We start from the raw sequence: 20,966 nt of genomic DNA on the forward strand, positions 1-20,966 counted from the left end.
GCAGCCGCCCACAAGCCTTGGTGCTCTGCACAAGCACCTAAGCGGGGACAGGGTGGTTCCTGTCGCCTGTTGTGTCGGAGTGAGGTCTGCAGCTGGCTGGGCCACCGTGCCAGGGGCACAGTTAAGGCAGTGGACGGCAGCAGTCCCTTGAGGCCATCCTGGCCTCCATGTGTGGTGTGAACGGTGGCAGGAATTCTCCTGCTGGACTCTGTCATTGCCGGGGTGTGAAAGGCAAGCTCAGCCGTGCTCCCCAACACAGGATGCCTCAGCTAACTTCTCCAGGGACAGCATGTGACGGACAACTGGCTGTCAGTGTTCCTTCAGTCTGAAAGAGAAGGATGAGGAACAGCAGGTCACGGGTGGGAGCTGGGCGGCACGTGGCGCACGTGGGCCTGGCCCCATTCACACAGGAATCTCACAGGACAGCGGCACAGCCGTGCGCCACCCCCACGGTCCATGGCGGACAGAGTGTGGGAGGGACGGAGGGGAGTGAAGGAGCCACAGCCCACACAGCCGCAGTGGAGGAGCCCTCTTTGGGGAGGGATGACCCTACTCAGCCCACACTGGTCCAGGAGCGGGGGAGGGGGCCGTGGCACCCTAGGGACACGCTGGCCAGGGCACTCGGAGCTGCCCTTTGACCCCCGGATGGGCCGGAGTGGGGTCCCGCCGTGGACTTACGGAGCCTGGTCACTCGCCACTGGACCTGGACAGCTCAGCTCCTTGTGGATGAGGCGGATCAGAAACTGCACCCGAACAAAGGCAGGATGGCTCGTCAGGGCTCATGGGAACCGGGGCGCCGCTGCTGTGACCCCCACGGACGCACATGTGAGCTACATGGCACGGGAGCCTCAGGGACACGCCCAGGCCACAGCCACGCCGGCTGGCCGGCCAGAGGACAGCAGCCCTGTGTGCCCTGGACCTGCCTGGGACTGTAGAGCAATGCGCAGCCCCACTTGATGTCTTCTGTCGGTTTCTGGCCAGGGAGCCCCGGGGCCTTGGGGGTCACACAGAGTGCCCTGCAATCCCAGGGGCCACCTTACCAGCAAGGCACAGGCGTCAGCAAACATCAGCATGTAGAACACGTTGCCCCACCCGGACGGGGAGATGAGGCCGGCCAGCAGAGGACCCAGGGCGGCTCCTGGAGTGACACGGAGGGAACAGTTAGCCTGGGATGACGTGGCTGTGCCCTGAACCAGCTCTGTCAGATGGGGTGGCAGGCGCAGTCGGAGTGGGCGTGGTGGAGTGAGGCAGGGCGTATGGACAGCACCCTCTTCCGGACGATTCTAGATGCATATATTTAGTTACGAAATGTCCACTGTTTGGCTCCAGCAGGCCTACTCCTGGTGAGTTGGATGCCATGATAAACATGACCCGGGGGAGACAACGTTGGCAGATGCTGTGGCCGGGGCTCCGGCGGCCACTGCCCTCGTCCTGGGAGCCGTGTGGATGAGGAGGACGGGCAGGAGGCAGAAGGGGTCTGCAGCATGGGGGTGGGGCCGGAGCAAAGTCGGGGGCAGCATGGGGTTGGGGACGTGTACAGACAGGAGCCATGTAGCGTGTCACCCCAGAAAGCACGGGGTGCTCAGTGGGGACACAGAAGCAGCCACAGCGTGAGTGGCACGGGCACGTGGGGCATGTGAGGGGTGAAGCCCAGTGCAGGGCACATATGGCCACGGCCACAAGTGGGGCGGGGGGCCTCCCCAGCTTCTCAGGTTATGGCCATTTTTCATTCCGACACAGTGAGCATTAGCCAGGGCAATGGGGCCATGGCACTCGCCCCATGGCCGCAGTGGCTCCCCTCTCCCCCTTGGGGCCAGTGTGCCAGGTCCCCGCCACATGGGGCCTCCACCGCAGGCCTGCTCTGTCCCCGTCTCCCAGGAGGCAGCGATGAGTGGACACAGTGTGTGCCGCTTCCACGGTGACCATCCACAGCACTCACTCCAAGGTGGCCCAGGACAAAGGAATGCTGGGGGAGAGTGCTGCCCAACGCAGGTGGCCTGTGGAAAGTACCTGCCTGCTTGCCACCACCTTCCTTCCGGGCTGGGGGTGGGCACTCTTCTCACCCACACAGCCAGGAAGGTGGCATCTGGTGCCCTGCCCCAGGCACAGAGGGCACAGATGGGGGGCCACCACCTGCAGCCCCTCCCACTTGGTTGACAGCAGGGAGAGTGAGTTATCCCGCTGGTTGGTGATTTTCCTCTCTTTAAACTTTGCTCCTCTGTTTCAAAATAGCCACCAGGGCTGCCTGCAGAGTTCCAAATTAGCTGCAGGGACCGGACCCCACACAGGGAATCAGCCCCATCCACTGACCTCCGGGGCCGTGACCAGGCTGCTGGGACCCAAGCCCAGCCCTGGTGGCTCCTGTCTCCAGGCTTCTGGAAGCTTCTGAAAGCTCCGCTAGCCATGCGGGTGGGGGAGGGGGAACTGGGCTACTCCATGGGACCCATCAGCAGATGCAGCCTCAGCCCACCCGTCCTGACCTCGTCCCGGCTCCAGGAGGGAGTCTTAAAGGGAGCATCAGCCACCCATGGCATCTGTCTATTAAAGTCATCAGCTGGGAACACCTGCCACCCGGCCAGCACCGAGGCCACAGCGCCTGCTGCATGGGGGGGTGTAAGAGCCGGGCTCTGAGTGAAGGCCCCAACCCCCTGAACTGCCTGTGTCCATCCATCCACCCGTCCCTGGTCAGCAGGAACAGGAGCAGTAGAAGGTACCAGGCAGCCCCCAAGATTCAGTCTCACAGGGGCAGCATGGGCTCCCCAGGGCTGGTGCTGTGAGCGGCCAAGGTCAAGGCCACAGCCATCTCCGACTGGCAGGTTAGGAGGGGTCTGCTAGTCTCCACTGCCTGTGCTCCAAGTTCACTGATTCCACCATGTCTGTGCACTGCACAGCCTCTGGGAATCACACGGATGCTAAGCGTGGGAACCATGACCCTGCCCAGCATGGCCAGGTCAGGAGGAGTGTGTCCATGCGTCCTGCCTAATACCACGGTGATGGTGGCCAGTGGTCAGGGCACCAGGCTTGGCACCTGCTCTCAGATGGAAACTTGGACCACCGCCACATGCATGCCCAGGGAGCTGGATTGTCTAGTTTCACACCTGCCTCCTCCCTTCCCTGAACCCAGCCGGCCACACAGGATGGCTGCCCTGGCGTCCCCCAGGCCCAGAGAGGAGGCCACATGTGCCCCGACCATGCGAGGTTACGCACCTACGGAGCCAGTCCCATCAATGATGGCCGTCACGGTGGACAAGGCGTGGGAGTTCCCCTTCAGACTCTTGTGAGTGCCCTGGGGAGGTGGGGAGAGGGCACGGGTGAACCATGAGAGAGCGAGAGAGAGCAAGAGAAACAGAGACACCCAGGCCCCCCAGAGGACTTCCCGTGATTGCTCTGACAGCCAATTTAGCACACTGTGTGTCTTCCAGCTCCATCCCTGGCTCCCCTTATGGGGGACCAAGTTCCTGGGGACCAAGTTGCCCATGGCAGCTCATTGGCTCCTTGCCTGGCACCGTGGCAGCTGATGGCACACATGAGATGAATGGGTCCCATCCCTGCCCCAAGCTGGGCTGGGCTCCCTGGGAGCTAGGGTCCTTCCAGGGGGTGTGGCAGAGGCCTCTGTGTACTCCAAAACCAGCATGTGCCAGGGGACGGAGAAGGGCCCCCAAGACATTCAGGCACAGGTGCCAAATGGTCAGCCAGCTAGTGGCAGCCCTGGTCTTTAAAAGCTGCCCCAGGAGGCAGGGAGCAGGTGTGGGGTAGAGGGCACTCACCAGGTCGGCAGAGACGGCAGTGGTGATGAGCGCGTAGGGCCCGCTGACCAGGGCCCCACTGAGCAGCAGCATGGCTGTGGAAGGAGTGGGTGGCAGGGATTAGAGTGGAGCCGTGTCCGCTGGGAGCACTTCTGGGCACATCTGGCCTCTCTGGGCGCCCAGAGGGCTCTGCACTGGCCCAGGCGGCTGCTATCTGTCTCTTATATCCCGTACCGGTCCATGGCACCTGCTGCCGTCTGCAAGCCGCAGGCATCATCTGACAGCCCCAGCTGCAGGGCGCTCACCAACAGTTAACCTGGTGGCTAACACAGGCCAGCTGGGACCCTTGCCTCTGCCCATCACGGGCCTGTGGTGGCCATGGCACCTCCTGCAGGTGCTGATGCCTCCTGCTGGCCCTCCCTCAGGCTCTGCTCCCTGAGCCACACGGACCACGCAGGTGCTGGGCAAGCGGCAGGGTGCCACGCACTCACCCACGGTGGCCTCTAGGCCCATCCTGCTGACGGTGGAAAAGATGTAGAGCTGTGGACGGATGAGAACACGGTCAGGCCAGAGGTGCGGCTGGGGGGGCCTGCAGCTGGGGGGCACAGCAGGGCTCAGGGGCAGAGGGGCAGGCTGGGAGGATGCGAGGCTGGTCAGGCAGGGCACAGGGGCAGGCGGGGCTGACCGTGGGTGCCGCCAGCAGCAACATGAGGCCGCAGGTGGAGGCCCGTTTCTCCAGGCGGTCTGAGATCACGCCTGCCAGGATCCCACCTGTAAGGGACAGGGGGAGGCGAAGGGGGTGCAGTGACCACGAAGCCCCTCTTGCCTCCCCCACCTGCAGAAGCCCCTCCACCTGCCAGGTTGGCCCCTGCACTGCCTGTCACCTGCTGAGGCTATTAGTCCTAGAAAAAGAGGGGCACAGGTCATTCAGGCCCAGTGAACCCCTTGGTGACACAGCCTTGTCCCCGTAAGGGCGGAGCCAGCAACCCCCAGCTCACCGAAGATCCCGCCCACATCGAACAGGGTGGAGAGCTCGCCAGCTTTCTTGGCGTCCAGGTGATCTGCGGGGACAGCAGCAGGGCGCTATGGGGCGGCTGGGACTCCCGCAGGGGAGGGGCTTCCGCGGGTGGGGGAGGCAAGAAGGACTCTGTGGTCACTCCACCCGTTTGGCCTGCCCCTGTCCCTGGCAGGTGGGATCCTGGCAGGAGCAGGACTCCCGGCCTGTTAGCGATGGGAGATTTACAGGGCAAGGAAACAGAACAGCTTGGGGGTGGGGGAGTCCCCTGCTGTCCTCTGTTTCTCATTCCCCGGGGACTGCAGGAGCCCTGGCCACTGCCCACCATCTTGAGAACCTTTTCTTGGGGTTACACACAGTCCAGTTTGGGGCAGGCAGGCTCTGTCTGCCCATCACAGCCCCTGGCTCCACCCGCTCAGCTCAGCTCAGCAAGGACTTGCTGACTCAGGCTGGCGGGGCCCTGTACCTGTTCCCCAGCACAGATGGAAAACAGAGTACCCCAGGGAGCCAAGCCTCAGCGGGGATGTGGCTGCCCAGGGGGCCCTGGATTGTGTGACCACGGTTAGAGTCACGTAGGGTAATCCACGCGCTCACCCACGCTCGTGATGTACAGTGGCAGCCAGAAGAGGAAGGTGTAGCTGACCAGCTTGGCAAACAGCAGACACAGCGAGAACTCGATGACCCCCTGCAACACACAGGCAAGGGCGCTGGCCTCCACGCGGGGCCTCGGCACCCATAGCACAGCCCACGGCCTAGGGCTGGGGGGCCTGACCCAGTGGCTTCTGCAAACAGGTGTCCCCCCGGGGGCTGCACAGACCAACAGTGGGTCTGGCCATGCTGCCACATGCCAGGGGTGGCCTGCGTGTGACACCTGCCAGGGGCTGCAGGGGATGGCAGTGGGCCCAGGAAGGAGGGGCTTGCAGGGACAGGTGTGGGGTGAACTGGCACCTGTGGCAGGCCCATCAGGGTGGAGGGGGCAGCAGGGCTGTGGATGCCAGCAGGATGTGTGGGTGGGGAAGCCAGGGACCCAAGCCCTCCTCTGGCTGTCCCCACGCTGTCCCGGCTTAGGGTCTGGGCCGTTTCCCTTGGTCATTTTCCAAGTGTCCACAGCTGCTCTCTGCTGGTGGGGACGTGTGTGGGAGTCGCTGACCATGGGGCAGCCAGCTCACTTCATCTAGAGCAGCAGCAGCACTGTGCCAGGCAGGGGCCAGTGAGCACCAGGCCGCCCTACTTTCCCCCAGTATTTGGGGCAGTGGAGGGTGACTGGCCACTAATGAGAACACGCTGTTTCATAGCACTTTCTTTAAGTTGGCAGCCACAGGCTGGCCCCCCTGGCTCCCCTGAGCCCGCTGGCATTAGCCACTGTCGCCACAGGGACCCAGTTTCTCCTGGGGCCCTGGCAGCGCTCTCTGTGGGCCTTCTCTGATTACCCAGTGTTGTTATATTAAGGTCCTGCACCCTGGGGGGCGTGCCTGATTTCCATTCGCAGCCTCTGCACCCAGGGGCCCCCAAGGCAGGGCCTGGGGGAAGGACACAGGCCTGGTCACCACGTGGGGGGCAGGCCAGGTGGCTTGTCCTGCCTCGCTCCCTGGACATGGGCTGCTCCCCTCACCCCCAACACACCTGTTGTGGGCTTGGCACCCCCCGGCAGCCTGTGTGTGTGTGTGTGTGTGTAGGCCTCCATCCGTAGTGGGGGCCGGTGGAGGCCACTGCAGGATCGGCCTTAATGCCAGTCTCCAGGGCAGAGCAACAGCTGCCTGTTGGCGTCCCACACCACCCACTGCACAACTCCTCCAAAGGGGGGTTCCTGAACGAGGGGGCTTTTATGTTCATCTACTTGAATCTCACGTGGGGTCTCTGGGTGCTGGCCCGGGCTGGGAGCGCGTGCCCACTGGCCTGTTCTCTAGTGGGTCTGAGGGTGCTTAGTGCTGGTGCTGGTGTTTTCTAGGGAAAACACCCAGGAACCCCAGAGCAGTGTCAGTTGGGGGTATGTGTGTTAGGGTCAAGGCCGCCGCTCCCCTGCCTGGTCACGGTCACACGGGTGTGCAATGGGTCTAGAGCAGCCATATTTTTTTTTGAAGGGGATTAAAAATATGTCTTTGTTTATGGAATGTTGAATTTCTAAGTTGAAAAACACCTCATTTCAGAACAACCGAAGCCTAATAGGAGGGCAGAGAAAGACTGCTGGGGTCTCACTCCGCACTGTGGCCCGGCTCCATGCTGTGGCCTCACTGGGAGCCTTGGTGTCGCTCTGTGCCATGGCCACCTGGCCCGGGCAGCGTGCAGGCCAGATGTCTGCCTGCAGGCCTGATGTCCACAGCCAGCCCCAGCGGACCTCGGCCCAGCGTCCACTCACCGGGATCCTCAAGGCCCCCAGGAAGCTGATGGCGGCCATGCCGCTGCCCCCGTCCCCCGGAAGGACGACCACGTGGTTCGGGTGGCCGGAGCTCTTGCCGTCTGACAGCAGCAGGCACTGCATCTCGGGGTCCTGGGGGTGGAGAGAGCGCGAGAATGGTGAGGCCGCGTCCTTTTCACTGCTGCCTGCTGCTGGACAGCATCCTCACGAGGCCACAGGCCTGGCCTTCGTCCAGGACGAGTCACACAACGGAGCGCACACAGGCGCTCCAGAGAGCTCTTAGCGAAAAGTGACTTGAAAAGTGAAAAAAAAAAAAAGCCAGTCAAGACCAAGTGCATAAGCACAGGACAGATACCACGGCACGGCTGAGCCAACACAGCAAGGCAAAACACAATAAAGGGACGGTGCGAGAAGCTGAGGGTACTTCAGTACACAAACACTTTGAACTCTGGTGCGGTGGCTGAACAGGCTAAGCCTCCCCCTGTGGCGCTGGCTCCCATATGGGCACTGGTTCATGCCCTGGCTGCTCCACTCCCCTCCAGCTCCCTGCTTGTGGCCTGGGAAAGCAGTGGAGGACGGCCCAAAGCCTTGAGGCCTTGCACTCACATGGGAGACCTAGAGGAGGCTCCTGGCTCCTGGCTTTGGATCAGTTCGGCTCTGGCTGTTGCAGCCACTTGGGGAGTGAGCCAACAGATGGAAAAGCTTTCTCTCTCTTTCCTCTCTGTAAATCTGCCTTTCTAATAAAAATAAATAAATCTTTAAAAAATAAATTAAAAAGTGTTCTTCATGAGTAATTATGAACTTCTGGGCCTTAAAAAGAAATGTTTCCATGTATTTCAGTTACCTCAAAACTCAAACTGGTTCTTCGGAACTTATCTCACTCCAACCTATGTGGTTGCATTCAACGTACGGTGAAATGGTTGAAATAAAGAAAATAGATTCTGTACCCCCTATCTAAAAGATTTACAATTTTCTTCCAGTTAAAAAAGAAACAAAAGAAGAAAGAAAGAAAGACCAGAAATTTAGGACTGGGGGTGGCAGGCTGTAGCAGGTGCAGCCCAGGTGGTGCTAAGTGCCCAGTGTGGGCTCAGGAGGCTGACAGGGACAGTGGCCTCCAGTGATGGCCTCTGGCTAGCCACTTCACTCGTGTCCACGCTGTCTGCAGCTTCACCATGGAGTCTGAGAACAGGTGGAGAAGGCAGTGGCCATTCCGGGAAGGAATGCGGAAATGAAGCCTTGCCTGGGGCTTGGGAACCGCTGGTTCCTTCCCTGAGTTATGGCCTGGGGGGGCCTGGAGCACCAGACAAGCCCCCACCTCCATGTTACAATCCAGCCACTGCAAGGGTCAGACTGTTTCATCTAAAAATCCAGATGAAATGTGAGCTAGAGAAAAACAAACAAGCAAGCACGGGCAAGGGGCCTCCTCCGCCAGCGCTGGGGGCGCAGGGCACCCCTGCTGACCTCCAGGCAAGCAGCTCAGCAGATCAGCGTTCCCGGGGTTCCCCCGCACTCAGGGGAGCCTGCGTGGAGGTCGAAACGTGGTGCTTGATTTACTCCTGTCACACCTTTGCCAGTTGTGCCTGGCACACCGCAGAACTCCAAGGACCAGCCAGGACTGGGCGCCTCCCACTCCGAGCCCCGTGTGGCTGAGCCAGGACAACCAAGTGTCCTGCCAAACTCAGGGGACATGCAGCTGGTGACCCAAACCCACGGGCAAGCCAGCACTGTCCAGGTCACGTCCACACCATGGTCAGCCTGAAGAAAACAGCTCCTGCTTGGGGTGCTGGCCTGCAGATTCTCATAGAACAGAAAGGAAAGCGGGGCTATGTTCCCAAAGCCAAAGCCAGGTCACCGGACACTCGGGGATACAGGGCCAGGTCATAGGTCACCGGGCATGCCTGGACACAGGCCCAGGTCATAGGTCACTGGCACACCCAAACACACAGCCAGGTCATAGGTTACCGGGCACTCCTGGACGCAGGGCCATGATTTTGACGTAGACAGGCAAAGGTGAGCCTTCAAATCGTGACAGTGGACAGTGATTAAGTGACATTTCTTGGGCCATGCACAGTAGACTAGTGGTTAAACCCTCACATTGCAGGTACCAGGATCTCATCTGTGCACCAGTTCATGTCTTGGCTGCTCTACTCCCTTTCCGGCTCCCTGCTTGTGGCCTGGGAAAGCAGTTGAGGATGGCCCGGAGCCTTGGGACCCTGCACCCGTGTGGGAGACCCGCAAGAGGCTCCTGGCTCCTTGCTCCTGGCTTCTGGCCTCAGATCGGCTCAGTTCCAGCCATTGCAGCCACTTGGGCAGTGAACCAGCGGGTGGAAGATTCTCTCTGTGTCTCTCTGTCTCCCTGGGGGTCTGACGCCATCTGTGTCCTGTCCACAGCCTGAGGCAGTGCGGGGAAACTGACTCCAGATGACAGTTGTTGAATCACGTTCCAAGTGGATCCAAAATAAATCAGACAACGGATTTAACTGACTGTCCAGGTGAAGCCCACTGCTCTAAGACCCCAGGGCTCGTGGTGCCTGTGCTGGCGGGGAAGCAGGGCTCGGGGAACTCACCAGCGGCCTGCTCTTGTCACTGCTCAAGCTTGTCTTCTGTACTCGGAATCGATTTGTGCTGTTCTCACAGCCTCTGGCATGCTGGGAGGAAAAAAAATCAGAGCAGTAACTGAATCAGGAACAAATCCCAAGTTCACTGTCACAAGCTGGCACGTGATAGGACAGCCAGCCAAGCACCCTGAGTCGTTCGCAGGGGTGGACGGCGTGTCCGTCCACGGCTGACCTCAAGTTCACTGCCACAAGCTGGCACGTGATAGGACAGCCAGCCAAGCACCCTGTCGTTCGCAGGGTGGATGGCATGTCCGTCTACGGCTGACCTCAAGGACGAGTCTGTTCACTCAAGCCCCAGAACCTTCTTTGTAACCATCTGTGTGGCACAGCCCAGGGCATCCGGGTGTGCAGCAGGGGGGCAATGCCAACTCCCTCTCCTGTGGGCAGGACTCCAGGCTCTGGGACCTGGCAGGCTGGGCTGGCAGACACAGCGGAAGCAGGCAGGAATATGGCGGGAGCTGCTGAGTGACTGGGCAAGGCGGTAGCATGTTCTGACTGCTGTTTCCAGGGAGTCTCGCAGGTGCGGTGGAGGAAGAGGTGTTACAGCAGCAAGAACAGGAGGAGGAGCAGGGGGAGGAAGGGGAGAAGAGGAGGAGGAGGAGGAGAGAAGGGAGGAGGAGGGGAGGCTGGCAGGGGTGAAGGGTGTGTGCATGGAGAAGGTGAGGTGGAGAGGGCACAGATGCGGACGAGGGCAGCAGCCAGGTCCCTGGAGCTGGGCAGGGACTCCAGGGGAATGGAGGACAGTCACGGAGCACCGTCAGCCACCCTGCCCTGCTGAGTGTGAGTGGGGGCGGGGGAGAGGGCCCAGTCCATGGTCACGATGGCCAGTGGGCTGGGCAGGCCCGGTGGCTGCTGCAGGGGATTGTCCAATCTCAGGTGATGTCAGCCAGCTCCCCCATAGGTTTCCCTACCATCTCCTGAGGGCCCTGCTTCTGGTTGCCCCCAGTGAGGTGGCACCAAGCCTCCTGTATGGGTGCACCGTAACTGGCCCATGACTGCAGAGATGGGTAAGGCTGGGAGAGTGTGGGACTTCCCTCTCCCACCCCCGCAGGCAGCCCACCCATCCACGTGTCCTTACCGCCAGCAGGGAGGAGGAGCACCGGATGTCCTTCGGATCTGAGGGGCAGGAGAGGACACTGAGGGCACCAGGCAGGACTGCAGAGCCCAGCACAAGGCCCAGCGGGCTGCGTGCCCTGGTCCAGCCAAGAGGACGCCACCAAAGGGGACACCATGGAAGTGGGCGGCCTCCCTCCGCACCCCATGTAATGCACCTGACATAGACACAGCTCATTGGCTTAAAGACACAAGGTGCCAGCTTTTGCTGAATGAGCCTGAGTTCTGCAGGAAGACAGAGCAAGCTCGCTGGGTGTGAGGGCGTGGCTGGGGTACACCAGCACCAGTGGCAGGTGCCCCCTGCTACCCACTGCACTCTCCATGCAGTGTTGCAGACTGCCAGCAGGGGGTGTTGAAATACAACACCAGGATGGCACGGCTGGAATTACATCCCTTCACAAACTGACCCAGTGGAGACCACGCATCTACCTGGTGGTGGGCAGCATAGTGGGGAGGGGAGGGCCCAGGAACCTGGCTGCACCAGGGATGTGACGGAGCTGCATGGGCGCTGATGGCCGGGCGAGGTGTCTGTCACTTCAGGGCCTGGGCTTTAGGCAGCCTTGGTCAAGCAGCTCATGTCATGGCTCCCCACTGTAGGGGGGCGTGAGGCTGGAGCTGAGCTCGGGGCTGGACTGTGCAGGGTGCCCACAGATGGAGGAGCCAGAGAGGCCGTGGTCAGGGCTGCAAGGCTGGTGTGCCAGTGTGGGGTGACACCAGCCAGCTCCCCAGTCTGTCCTCGTTGTGTTGTGATGCCCCTGGGGGTAGGCCAGGGGAACCCCTCGCCTCTGAGGCTTGCCCAGCCCTCATGCAGGGCTCTGCCTTGCAGGACATGTCTCTTGGCCAGGGTCCACAGTGGCTTCAGTGCACATTCTGAGGACATCAGTCATTGGGTCTTGCCCTGGGCGGGAGTCGGTGGAAGAGCAGGACACACAGCTCCAGCAAGAATGAAGCCTGATGCGTTTGGTGTCCACCCTGGCTGATGACCAGGGCATGAGGCCCGGCCTTCTCACCCTCGCGCTGGCTTGTGTCCCCTGCATGCATTTCCTCTCTCTGGCTCCACAGTGGACACCCCAGGCAGCAGGGCCAGGGAACCACCTGGAGACTGGAAGGCTCCTGAGGGACAGCCCTCCTAGCTGCTCCACTTCCCATCCAGCTCCCTGCTGGTGCACCTGGCAGAGTAATGTAGGATGACCCAAGTTCCTGAGTCCCCGCATAGCAGACCCCGAAGCAGCTCCTAGCTTCAGATTAGCCCAGCTTAGGCCACTGTGGCCATTTGCGGAGTGTGACCAACAGAGGAAAGAGCTCTGACTCTTCTTCCTCTATAATGCTTCCAAGGGAAATAATTAAAACTCTATTTCCAATGTACGTCTTTGCCATAAGAGACACCAATACTTGGAATTGGTGAGGTTGGCCTCGTGGCGTGGTTCTACAAGAGGAGCAATACTCAAACCCATGGGGACACATATGTCCCAGGAACTTCAGTTCCCACGGCCCAGCCGGACAATGTGCGAGTCGGGATGAAATGGCCATGCCAGTCCCACAGCCCACAATGCTCGAGCCTCGGCTGGGTCCCTGGAAGCCCCCCCCACCCCAGCGGGCAGTGCTGATGGCCCTGGGCCTGGCAGGTATCTGGACGGGCTGGGGTGGCGGTGCCCAGCAGGGAACTGCCCAGAATCAAGGGCTAGTCACTTCCCACAGGGCAGGCGCCCTTCACCCAGCACTGGCTGCCTGCGGGATCCTTGTCCCACCGGCTCTTCACTCTGGAACTTCATTTGAAAGTCAATTAAATCTGGGCTCAGCGGCGTGGCCTAGTGGCTAAGGTCCTCGCCTTGATCCCATATGGCTGCTGGTTCTGGTCCCGGCAGCTCCAGTTCCTCTCTATCTCTCCTCCTCTCAGTATATCTGACTTTGTAATAAAAATAAAATAAATCTTTAAAAAAAAAAAAAGAAAGAAAGTCAATTAAATCTGAGGTTGGTATTGACTCTGGAAGGAGCAAGGAGTTTGACTTTCCGCTTAGACACCCTTTAACGGATGAAGACAAACAGGGAGAGCCCTCGCTCTGATTTTACAGCATCATCTAGGATGTTGCTTATCAGAAAGCAAACAGAAGGCCAAGATGATCTCAGTACACGGCTGCCAAGCAGGTGCAGCTGTGTCGGCTGGGCCTGCACGGTCCCCTGCACCCCACCAGGGCACCGGCAGCAGCAGACTCCCACACGCAAACGCCTCCTGCTGGGCGCGGGGCTGAGGACGGGGAGGAGTTTCCAGGAGGGACGATCTAACACGTGGGAATCACAGAAAATCGTACATGCACAGCCCTGTCTACCCCTGCCCGCCCCGTCCACACCTACCCACCCCTGCCTGCCTTTGCCCGCACCTCAGCCCGCCCGCCTCCGGTGGGCTGCAGCCAAAGCCAGTGTACTCACGCTCAATGAGGAAGAGGAAGCATACGATGCCCATGGCTGCCACGATGGCCCCGGGCACGACGAAGGACAGGCCCCAGCAGGTGGACACCCAGTAGCCAGCGATCAGGGACCCGAGGATGTTGCCCACAGACGTATGTGAGTTCCAGACGCCCATGACCAGGCCTCGCCTGCAGGACACACAAGCCCACGCGGGGAAGCAGGGCCAGGAGGCTCCTGCAGTCCGCAGACATGCAGGGAGATCCCACCCCGAGACAAGTGGACATCGAGAGGCTTGTGGGAAACAGGCCCTGCGTATGGCCCCTTTATTGTACAATTCAAAAGGCAGGAAGCCTTTTCCTGAAACCCCTGAACAGTGTTGGTAACAGAAATCAAGGCGCACGCTGGGCAATTACCCAGGCACCCACAGGGCACGCTGGGCCTGTGACTCAGCTGAACATCCGGGGTGAGCATCCCAGCTGGGCGCCCCGGCTAGGTGTCCCGGCTGGGTGTCCCGGCTGTCCCGGCTGTCCCGGCTGGGCGTCCCGACTGAGCTGTGTTCCATGTTCTCATCCCAGAGTCAGGATGCAGAACTGGGACCCAGCACTGAAGCCCGAGAGGGGTCTGGGCTTTTTTCAGACACTCGGCCTGGGTACCCCCTCTCTGCATCTCCCAACAGCCCCAGGGTTTCCAGACTCTGTGTTTTGAAGAGGAGCCATTTAACCATGGGGTCTGGTTTTTTTTTTGGTATTTTTTTTTTACCAGAACCTTCTAGAAAAGCAATGCAGTGGGAAACCCCAGCCATTTCCTCTTACCTTCCTTTCCCAAACCAGTTGCCAAGGCAGGTGACGACGCTGGGCCAGCCGGTGGTCTGCACCAGCCCGTTGATGACCTGCAGTGGGGTAAGGGTGGGAGATGTGGCTCAGTGGGGTGGCGGGAAAGGCCCCCACGTTCCGGTGCCCCTGCGAGCTCCCCAGGGACTCACACACAGGGAGGCCTTAGCAGGCAGGGCCGTGAGCCGAATCTCTTGTTTATGTGTGGTATGTGTGAGTGTGTGACGTAAACACAGAACCCGGAAACAGAAGGACACATGTCGGTAGAAAAGGGAACTGAGGGGACGATGTTATTTTGGGGCCAACAACAATTTTCAAATTCATGCCTACTTTTTTCAAAAAAGATTTTTATTTATTTTTATTGGAAAGTCAGATACACAGAGGAGAGACAGAGAGGAAGATCTTCCACCTGCTGATTCACTCCCCAAGTGGCTGGAACAGTTAGAGCTGAGCTGATCTGAAGCCAGGAGCCAGGAGCTCTTTCTCCCACATGGGCACAGGGTCCCAAGGATTTGAGCCGTCCTCGACTGCTTTCCCAGGCCACAAGCAGGGACCTGGATGGGAAGCAGGGCTGCAGGGACACGAACTGGCACCCTTAGGGATCCTGTTGCATGTAGGGTGAGGACTTTAGCTGCTAGGCTACTGTGCCAGGCCCTACTTTTTTTAAATAATATTTTTAAAAAACCTTCTGCACCAAATTTTTTAACTCCAAAATAAATTCATATTTTTAGTTCAAATTTTCCAAGAACATCTTGAAGTACCCTCACAGTTGACACATAAAACAGAGCTATTTCAGGTACATATGCTCACTTTAGAATGTTACTTCCTGGAACACTTCACTTCCTGGTGCTGCCTGCGGAGGCCGCACCTCTTCTCGGAGCGCTGGTTCAAGTCTGGCCTGTTCCTCTTTCGGTGCAGGGCTCTGCTAACATGCCTGGGAGGCAGCAGAGGACGGCTCCAATCCTTGAGCCCCTGACACCGGTGGGAGACCAGCCGGAGCTGCTGGCTGCAGACTGGGCCAAGCTGTTGTGGCTGATTGAGGAGCGAACCAGGGATGAAAAAGCCTTTCCTTCTCTCTGCCATGCTTTCAAATAAACAAATAAATCTTAACAAAAAAGAATAAATACATTTAAGAAAAGAAAGATATTTCATTTGAAAGACAGAATGAGAGATGAATCTTCTAACTGCCCCGTTCACTGCGCAGGTGCCTGCAAGTTAGGGCTGGCCAGGCCAGGGGCTCCATCGGGGTCTCCCACGGGGTGGCACAGACCCCCGCCCTCGAGCCATCATCTGCTGCCCGTGAGCATGGCATCAGAAGGGCACTGGATCAGGAGCAGCGTGAAGCATCGGCCATGGGACCAGGTGTCTGTAGTCCTGGGCCACGACACCGCCTCACTGTGCCCGCTGTGGATATTCCAGAACAAGGAGAGGAGACCTGGCCAGGCAGTAACCCCGGCTACCAGCCCAGCTCCGTCCAGGGCGAGTACACGTCACCCTGCAGATCTGGCTTGCCGCTGGCAGGCTGCCCTCGTTGAACCCGGAAGAAGGAAGTGTCACTCCGTGTCCTCCTAAGGGAATGACCTTAGCCTTGCAGGAGGCACGCCAGCCCTTCCCAGCATGCGCTGGGCTCGCTTCTCAGGAAGGACACAGGTACCGGGAGGAACTCTGCTTCGCTCTTCTGAGGGTCGGGGCAGCTCCAGGGGGCGCCAGTGGGCAAGGCCAGGCAGGTCTCCCACAGATGGCGGGCAGGGGCAGGGAGGCATATGGGCGCTGGCTGACCAGGCTGGGCTGCACCCCAGGGACAGCTGCCCTTTCTCTTTCTTGCAGTCCTGCAAGGCTCGAAGCAGAACTGCAGTGGGGGTCTCGGGGGGCTGGCTCTGTCCTGAACAGACTGTTCTCCTTGCGACCCCACTGTGGCACAGCGGGCAGACGGCTGCAGCGTACTCATGCCACCCCAGTGCCCCCGGCCTCAGACTGACACAGGGCTGCCCCCTCTTGGCAGGTGTGTGGTCCTGTGACACCAAGAGCCCACCCACTCACCAACAGGGACCCTTCGTGTGGCGAAGCCAGAGCCCCGAGCCCGTACCTGAGTCACCACGTAGAAGCTCAGGCTGTGCACATCATAGAAGTAGCCGAGCCCGAAGAGGGCAGTGAAGGCACCGCTGGCCAGCATGCCGAACGTCAGGTAGTACCTGATTGGCAGGCGCTCCCCGATGATGCCGCTGCGGAGAGGGGAGGGCGGCTGTGAGTGGGCCGGCGTGCCCTGCAGAGCATGGTGGCCCTGGCTTTCTCTTCCCTGTGTTTGCTCCCAGCTTCCAGATCCTGGAGAGCTGTCATTTCCAGGAGGACTGGACACATGGGTCCTTTTTGGGCCACTGCCTCCCAGAACCCACGTCCTCACTGCCGTACACTGTGGCTTCCCTAGGTCAGCTGCCAGCGTCTGGAAACGCAAATTGAGCCCGCTGGTTCATCCTGCTCCTATGCAGCCAACGTGTCGTACCTCACAGCTCCAATTGTGAGCACAGCAAATGTCCCCCAAAGCAGACTGTCACAACCTTGAACAGGCCGCACAGTCCAAGAACTGTAACGACGCCGTGCGCATGGGCGCATGGGCGCATGGGCTGGAGGACACCTGGCGGGGTAGGGAAGATGGAACTTTGTCCCTCTGTGGTGACCGCCTTCTGCTACAGCCACCCTTACCTGTCTCCGACACTGCAAGTCCCCTCACCCCATGAGGCAGGTCTGGGTCCACGGGGTGGGGTACAATCTCTCCACTCCCCTTGAGCAGTAATGGGGGGACCTTGGAGTTGCACTATGGCCAGGAGGGTGACGTCGCCAGTCCTGCCCCTTGGCACGTGTTCAGCAGGCTCCCACCACCCTCGCCTAATACCACCTACACTGACACACACCTCACACTTGCTGCACTGTTGTAACAGAAATGTTACCTGCGGGGCGACACCCTGACTTTCCTAGCGAGCAAATGAGACACCAGATGGTGCCAGCTGATGCTGGAGCCGCCCCGGCAGTTGCTGGAACACTGCGGATGCCATCATCCTTAGCCTGGTCACTCTTGGAGCCTGACAAGCCACAGCCCGCGGGGCAGATAGACCCACATGCCTGTTGGGGTGCCCCAGGAGGTGGTGCTGGCATGTTCATACTGCGTCCACTCCACAGACACATCCGCCTGAATCACCACGTCAGTGGCCTCTACAGCACCACAGCAGAGTGGAGGAATTCGGTGTTATAAGCAGCAGCTGGGCCACACCAGCCACCTGTGGCTCACGGGTTTTCTGCTTCGATGTGCGCATCTTAGGTTAGGACCCATTTCCTGGACTGGGGAGCCGGGACCGCCAGCCAGGGCTTAGTGACGTTGTCCAGCATGGCCCTGGATTCACCTTGGCTCTGTTACAGGCCAACAAAGAACAGGCCCACACCCTGTTGTATCAGTCAAGGTGCACCTGCTGGGACCTGCCAGACAGGACCCTGGGGGTCACCCCGACCCCACCTACCTACCGCACAGAACCAAACGACCCCCAAGGCTATCCGCTCGGGCAGCAGAGACACACAGGTGCCTGGTCACAGGGCTGGGGGTCCTAGTAGAAGTCCCTTTGGTGAAGTCCTGGGCCAGGAGACTTCTTTGGGGGACGGTGGGGACATACCACATCACGTGGAGCATTGTGTTTCAGTAACTTTGTCGATGAACGGTGTTGAACAGCCAGCTCCGCCAGCGAAAGCAATGAATGCCACGTGACCGACTTGGCTTGCTGGGGCTGCTGGGTCTTGGCACTGGCAACTCGGAAGGCAGAGCCCTCTGTGTGCTGGGGGAGAGTGGCCGCAGCCCCTGGTGCCTTCCTGTCTATCCCCACCTGGCTTCCTTTCCTGATCTCGCTGCCTCTGAGCTTCAGCTTGCCTGGGGAGCTGACTGCCTGGGCACCCTGGGCTCACCACAGCCCTCCCAGCTCTGCAGAACCACAAATGCTGGGGGTTTTTCATGTCCCTTTACATATCCAGTGAAGGGGGTACTGCACATCCCAGGGGCAGAGACCACCTGGCCCTCCAGCTCCGTGATCTTGGGGATCCTTCCAACTCCCAAGGTGCTGGAGACCTGCACAGCGCAGCCTCTGTGTCAGGCGGCTCTGCCCTGGCTGCTGCTTTCTGGCCAGGGCTGGCTCAGCGTACACGGCTGATGCCTGTTCCTCACCTGTTGCTGCTTACGCAGGCCAAGCCAGGAACAGAGGGAGGGCACTGTGCATTCCTGTCCACCTCCTTTCACCACAGTCCTAAGACACAGCAACTCGCCCGGGGCCACACCCTGGAGGATGGGCTGGGGTCGTGGCTTACAAGCAAGGTGTGGGGCTCCTCGGCCTTGGGGGTGGAGCCGGGCACCGCATGACCCAGCCTCTTCCCAGGCCACAGGAAAGTGGCCTGCCAGGGGGGCAGCACGCCCGCTCCGGGCCCTGCCGACCTACCTGAGGTACATGCCCACGGCATACGCGCACAGGAAGGAGTAGTCCAGGGCCCCGAGCAGCTGCTGGTAGTTGCTCTTATCTGCAGGGTGGGAGGTTGGGGGGGACGATCAGTGCGTCTGTTACTGCTGGGGGCGCGGCCACCGACACACAGACTGGCAGTGTGGGGAGAGCAGAAGTTGTCCTGATCCTGGTGACCCCCAAACGCCAGGGAGAGCACACCCTGGCCACTCGCTCGTAGGAGGGAGACTTACTGTTGCTGCCTCCAGGGCACCTCCCCTGCTCTCCCCCCAACCTCCAGGCTGACCAGTGGTGGACAGCAGGGCTGCCCTAGTCTAGGCATTGCCATGGAAACACTGCAACGCTTGGGAAGGGTGCCACTGCTGCTGAAGCGGGTCCAGCGGGCACTCACCAAATGGTGCCCAGCCGCAGTCTGTCTGGTTGACTTGGAGCTGGCGAGGGGGCGCGTACCCGGCTCTGCCGCCATCGCCGCTGGATCTGACGTCAGCCTCCTCCCAGGTGGTGCAGTACCTGTGCAGCTCCCCCTGGGGGACACAGGGCATGACAGAGCACAGCTGCCCCTCCTGCTGGGGCAGGGAGTGAGTCCCCGGGGTGGCCGAGGGCACCTGCTGCTGAGGGGTGGTCTTGGCAGGACCCCTCAGCAACTCCACTTGCACACACGTGGCCACTAGAGACCAAGGACACCTGCAGGGTGTTGGTGAGAGCTGGCCCTGGGGCCTGGGCACTGCCCGGTAGGCAGGCAGCACCTGGGCACAGGGAAGAATGGGACATTCTCCATGGATTCAGGCTGCCGAGCAAGAGCCCAGGCAGCCAGGCACCAAGAGGACAAAGTGGCCTCCTGTTACATGACGCGCTGGATCACACAGACCACGCATGGGGACAGCAGTGAGGCCTGCGGCTGCCTGGGGGAGGGGATTGTGGCGACGGGCCTCAGGAGCCTACCGGGACCATGCCGGTGACACCTCAGGTGGCCACTAGGCCACCACATGGTATATGGAGCCAGCAAGTGCCAGGGCACAGGAGGAGGGTGCAGGGGAGTGGGGTAGGGGTGGCCTTGCATGAGCTGGCACCAGAGGGTGGCCAGGGGTCTGCAGGGCAGGGCAGGGCAGAGAGCTGGCTCTGGGGCTAAGGTGCAGCACCCAGGCAGGGAGCCTGCACTCACTGCCCAGCCTCACTTAGAGCATGGCCCACCTGTTGGGAGGCAGCTGGACATACACAGACAGCTGGTGGCACTGGGGCACACGTCCCTAAGGCCTTGCACACAGGTGGTCTCATGGCTGTGTCTCCAGAGCTGGGCTGTCCTGTTGTCACACACTGCTTGGGAATGCTTGCCCAGCCTTCTGCCTGGCAAACTTACCACCGGGCTACAGCAAGCTGTCCCCAGAGACACCGGGTACTGGTCTCTGAGCAGCACTGCTGGCCACCTGCTGTGTCCCTGGCCCCTGCTCTTCCCCAACCCTCTGGAGGTCAGGGGCTTCTGTCCACTTTTCCCGAGGGCAGTCTGGCCACACCCAAGGGACCTAACTGTGGCTGTTCCCAAGCGGAGCTGAGACTGAGCCGAAGTGAGTTCCAATGTCACGTTTGGCCACAGATGGGCCTGAGCTGGGACCTCGGCCCCCTTGCTCAAGGCCCCAGCCCCCGTGAGCATATGCTGCCCCCCAGGAGACCTGCTGTGACTGCGTCTCAGGGTGACAGCTGTGGCTTGGCATCCAGGTTGTGGTGCAGCCCTGCCGTGACCTGGTGTCCAGCCTGTGACACAGCCCTGCCGTGACCTGGTGTCCAGCCTGCGACACAGCCCTGCCGTGACCTGGTGTCCAGCCTGTGACACAGCCCTGCCGTGACCTGGTGCCCAGCCTGTGGCACAGCCCTGCCGTGACCTGGTGTCCAGCCTACGACACAGCCCTGCCGTGACTCAGTGTCCTGGCTGCCGGGGGAATTTGAATACCGCATGTTAGTTTCCACAGCGCTGCTGTGCTCAGTGTTTCTACGACTTGTACCCCCACACCTAGTGTGGGAGGGCCCTGTCAGGCTCATGTGAGCTGAGATGTGCTGGACCTCTCCCAGACAAGTGCTTCGACATGTGTCTGTCACCACACGGGGCGTCCTTGAGTCCTTTGGGATTCGTGTCCCATAAAAGCGGTTTCCTTTGCAATCCATTTACAGGAGAGCTTTCAGCAGGGCATCAATCAACCCGCTGCATCAGGCAGCCAATTCACACTGTGGCACATGGCTTAGGACACACCCGAGGAGAAGCCCCGGGAGCTGCCACTACCCCAGCACAGCGACAAGAAGCCAACAGCAAACTGGGCTGTATCTGGAGGGTGGTGGCCACAGTGCAAGGCTCAGGAAGAACTGGGCATTGTGGGAGGCAGGCACAGACACAGCAGGGGTACAG

At 60.3% G+C, this 20,966-nt stretch overlaps 1 protein-coding gene across 1 annotated transcript in view; it reads right to left on the bottom strand.

Annotated features, from left to right (window-relative positions):
• Nucleotides 1-218: 218 nt before the first annotated feature.
• SLC37A1 (solute carrier family 37 member 1) overlaps nucleotides 219-20,966 on the bottom strand; it is a 29,432-nt gene continuing 8,684 nt past the window's right edge. Inside the window, exons 3-19 of the mRNA XM_058661588.1 lie at nucleotides 18,963-19,095; nucleotides 18,554-18,632; nucleotides 16,171-16,306; nucleotides 14,067-14,143; nucleotides 13,276-13,442; nucleotides 10,814-10,851; nucleotides 9,685-9,765; nucleotides 7,118-7,249; nucleotides 5,356-5,446; nucleotides 4,745-4,807; nucleotides 4,432-4,517; nucleotides 4,238-4,286; nucleotides 3,768-3,841; nucleotides 3,208-3,286; nucleotides 1,041-1,138; nucleotides 679-743; nucleotides 219-325 (exon numbers count right to left, since the gene is read on the bottom strand). Coding sequence (XP_058517571.1) covers nucleotides 310-325; nucleotides 679-743; nucleotides 1,041-1,138; nucleotides 3,208-3,286; nucleotides 3,768-3,841; nucleotides 4,238-4,286; nucleotides 4,432-4,517; nucleotides 4,745-4,807; nucleotides 5,356-5,446; nucleotides 7,118-7,249; nucleotides 9,685-9,765; nucleotides 10,814-10,851; nucleotides 13,276-13,442; nucleotides 14,067-14,143; nucleotides 16,171-16,306; nucleotides 18,554-18,632; nucleotides 18,963-19,095 — 1,464 coding nt within the window. The 3' untranslated portion in view covers nucleotides 219-309. The remainder of the gene's footprint in view (nucleotides 326-678; nucleotides 744-1,040; nucleotides 1,139-3,207; nucleotides 3,287-3,767; nucleotides 3,842-4,237; nucleotides 4,287-4,431; nucleotides 4,518-4,744; nucleotides 4,808-5,355; nucleotides 5,447-7,117; nucleotides 7,250-9,684; nucleotides 9,766-10,813; nucleotides 10,852-13,275; nucleotides 13,443-14,066; nucleotides 14,144-16,170; nucleotides 16,307-18,553; nucleotides 18,633-18,962; nucleotides 19,096-20,966) is intronic.

The sequence above is a fragment of the Ochotona princeps genome, chromosome 3 (assembly GCF_030435755.1).
Source record: "Ochotona princeps isolate mOchPri1 chromosome 3, mOchPri1.hap1, whole genome shotgun sequence".
NCBI classification, from domain to species: Eukaryota; Metazoa; Chordata; class Mammalia; order Lagomorpha; family Ochotonidae; genus Ochotona; species Ochotona princeps.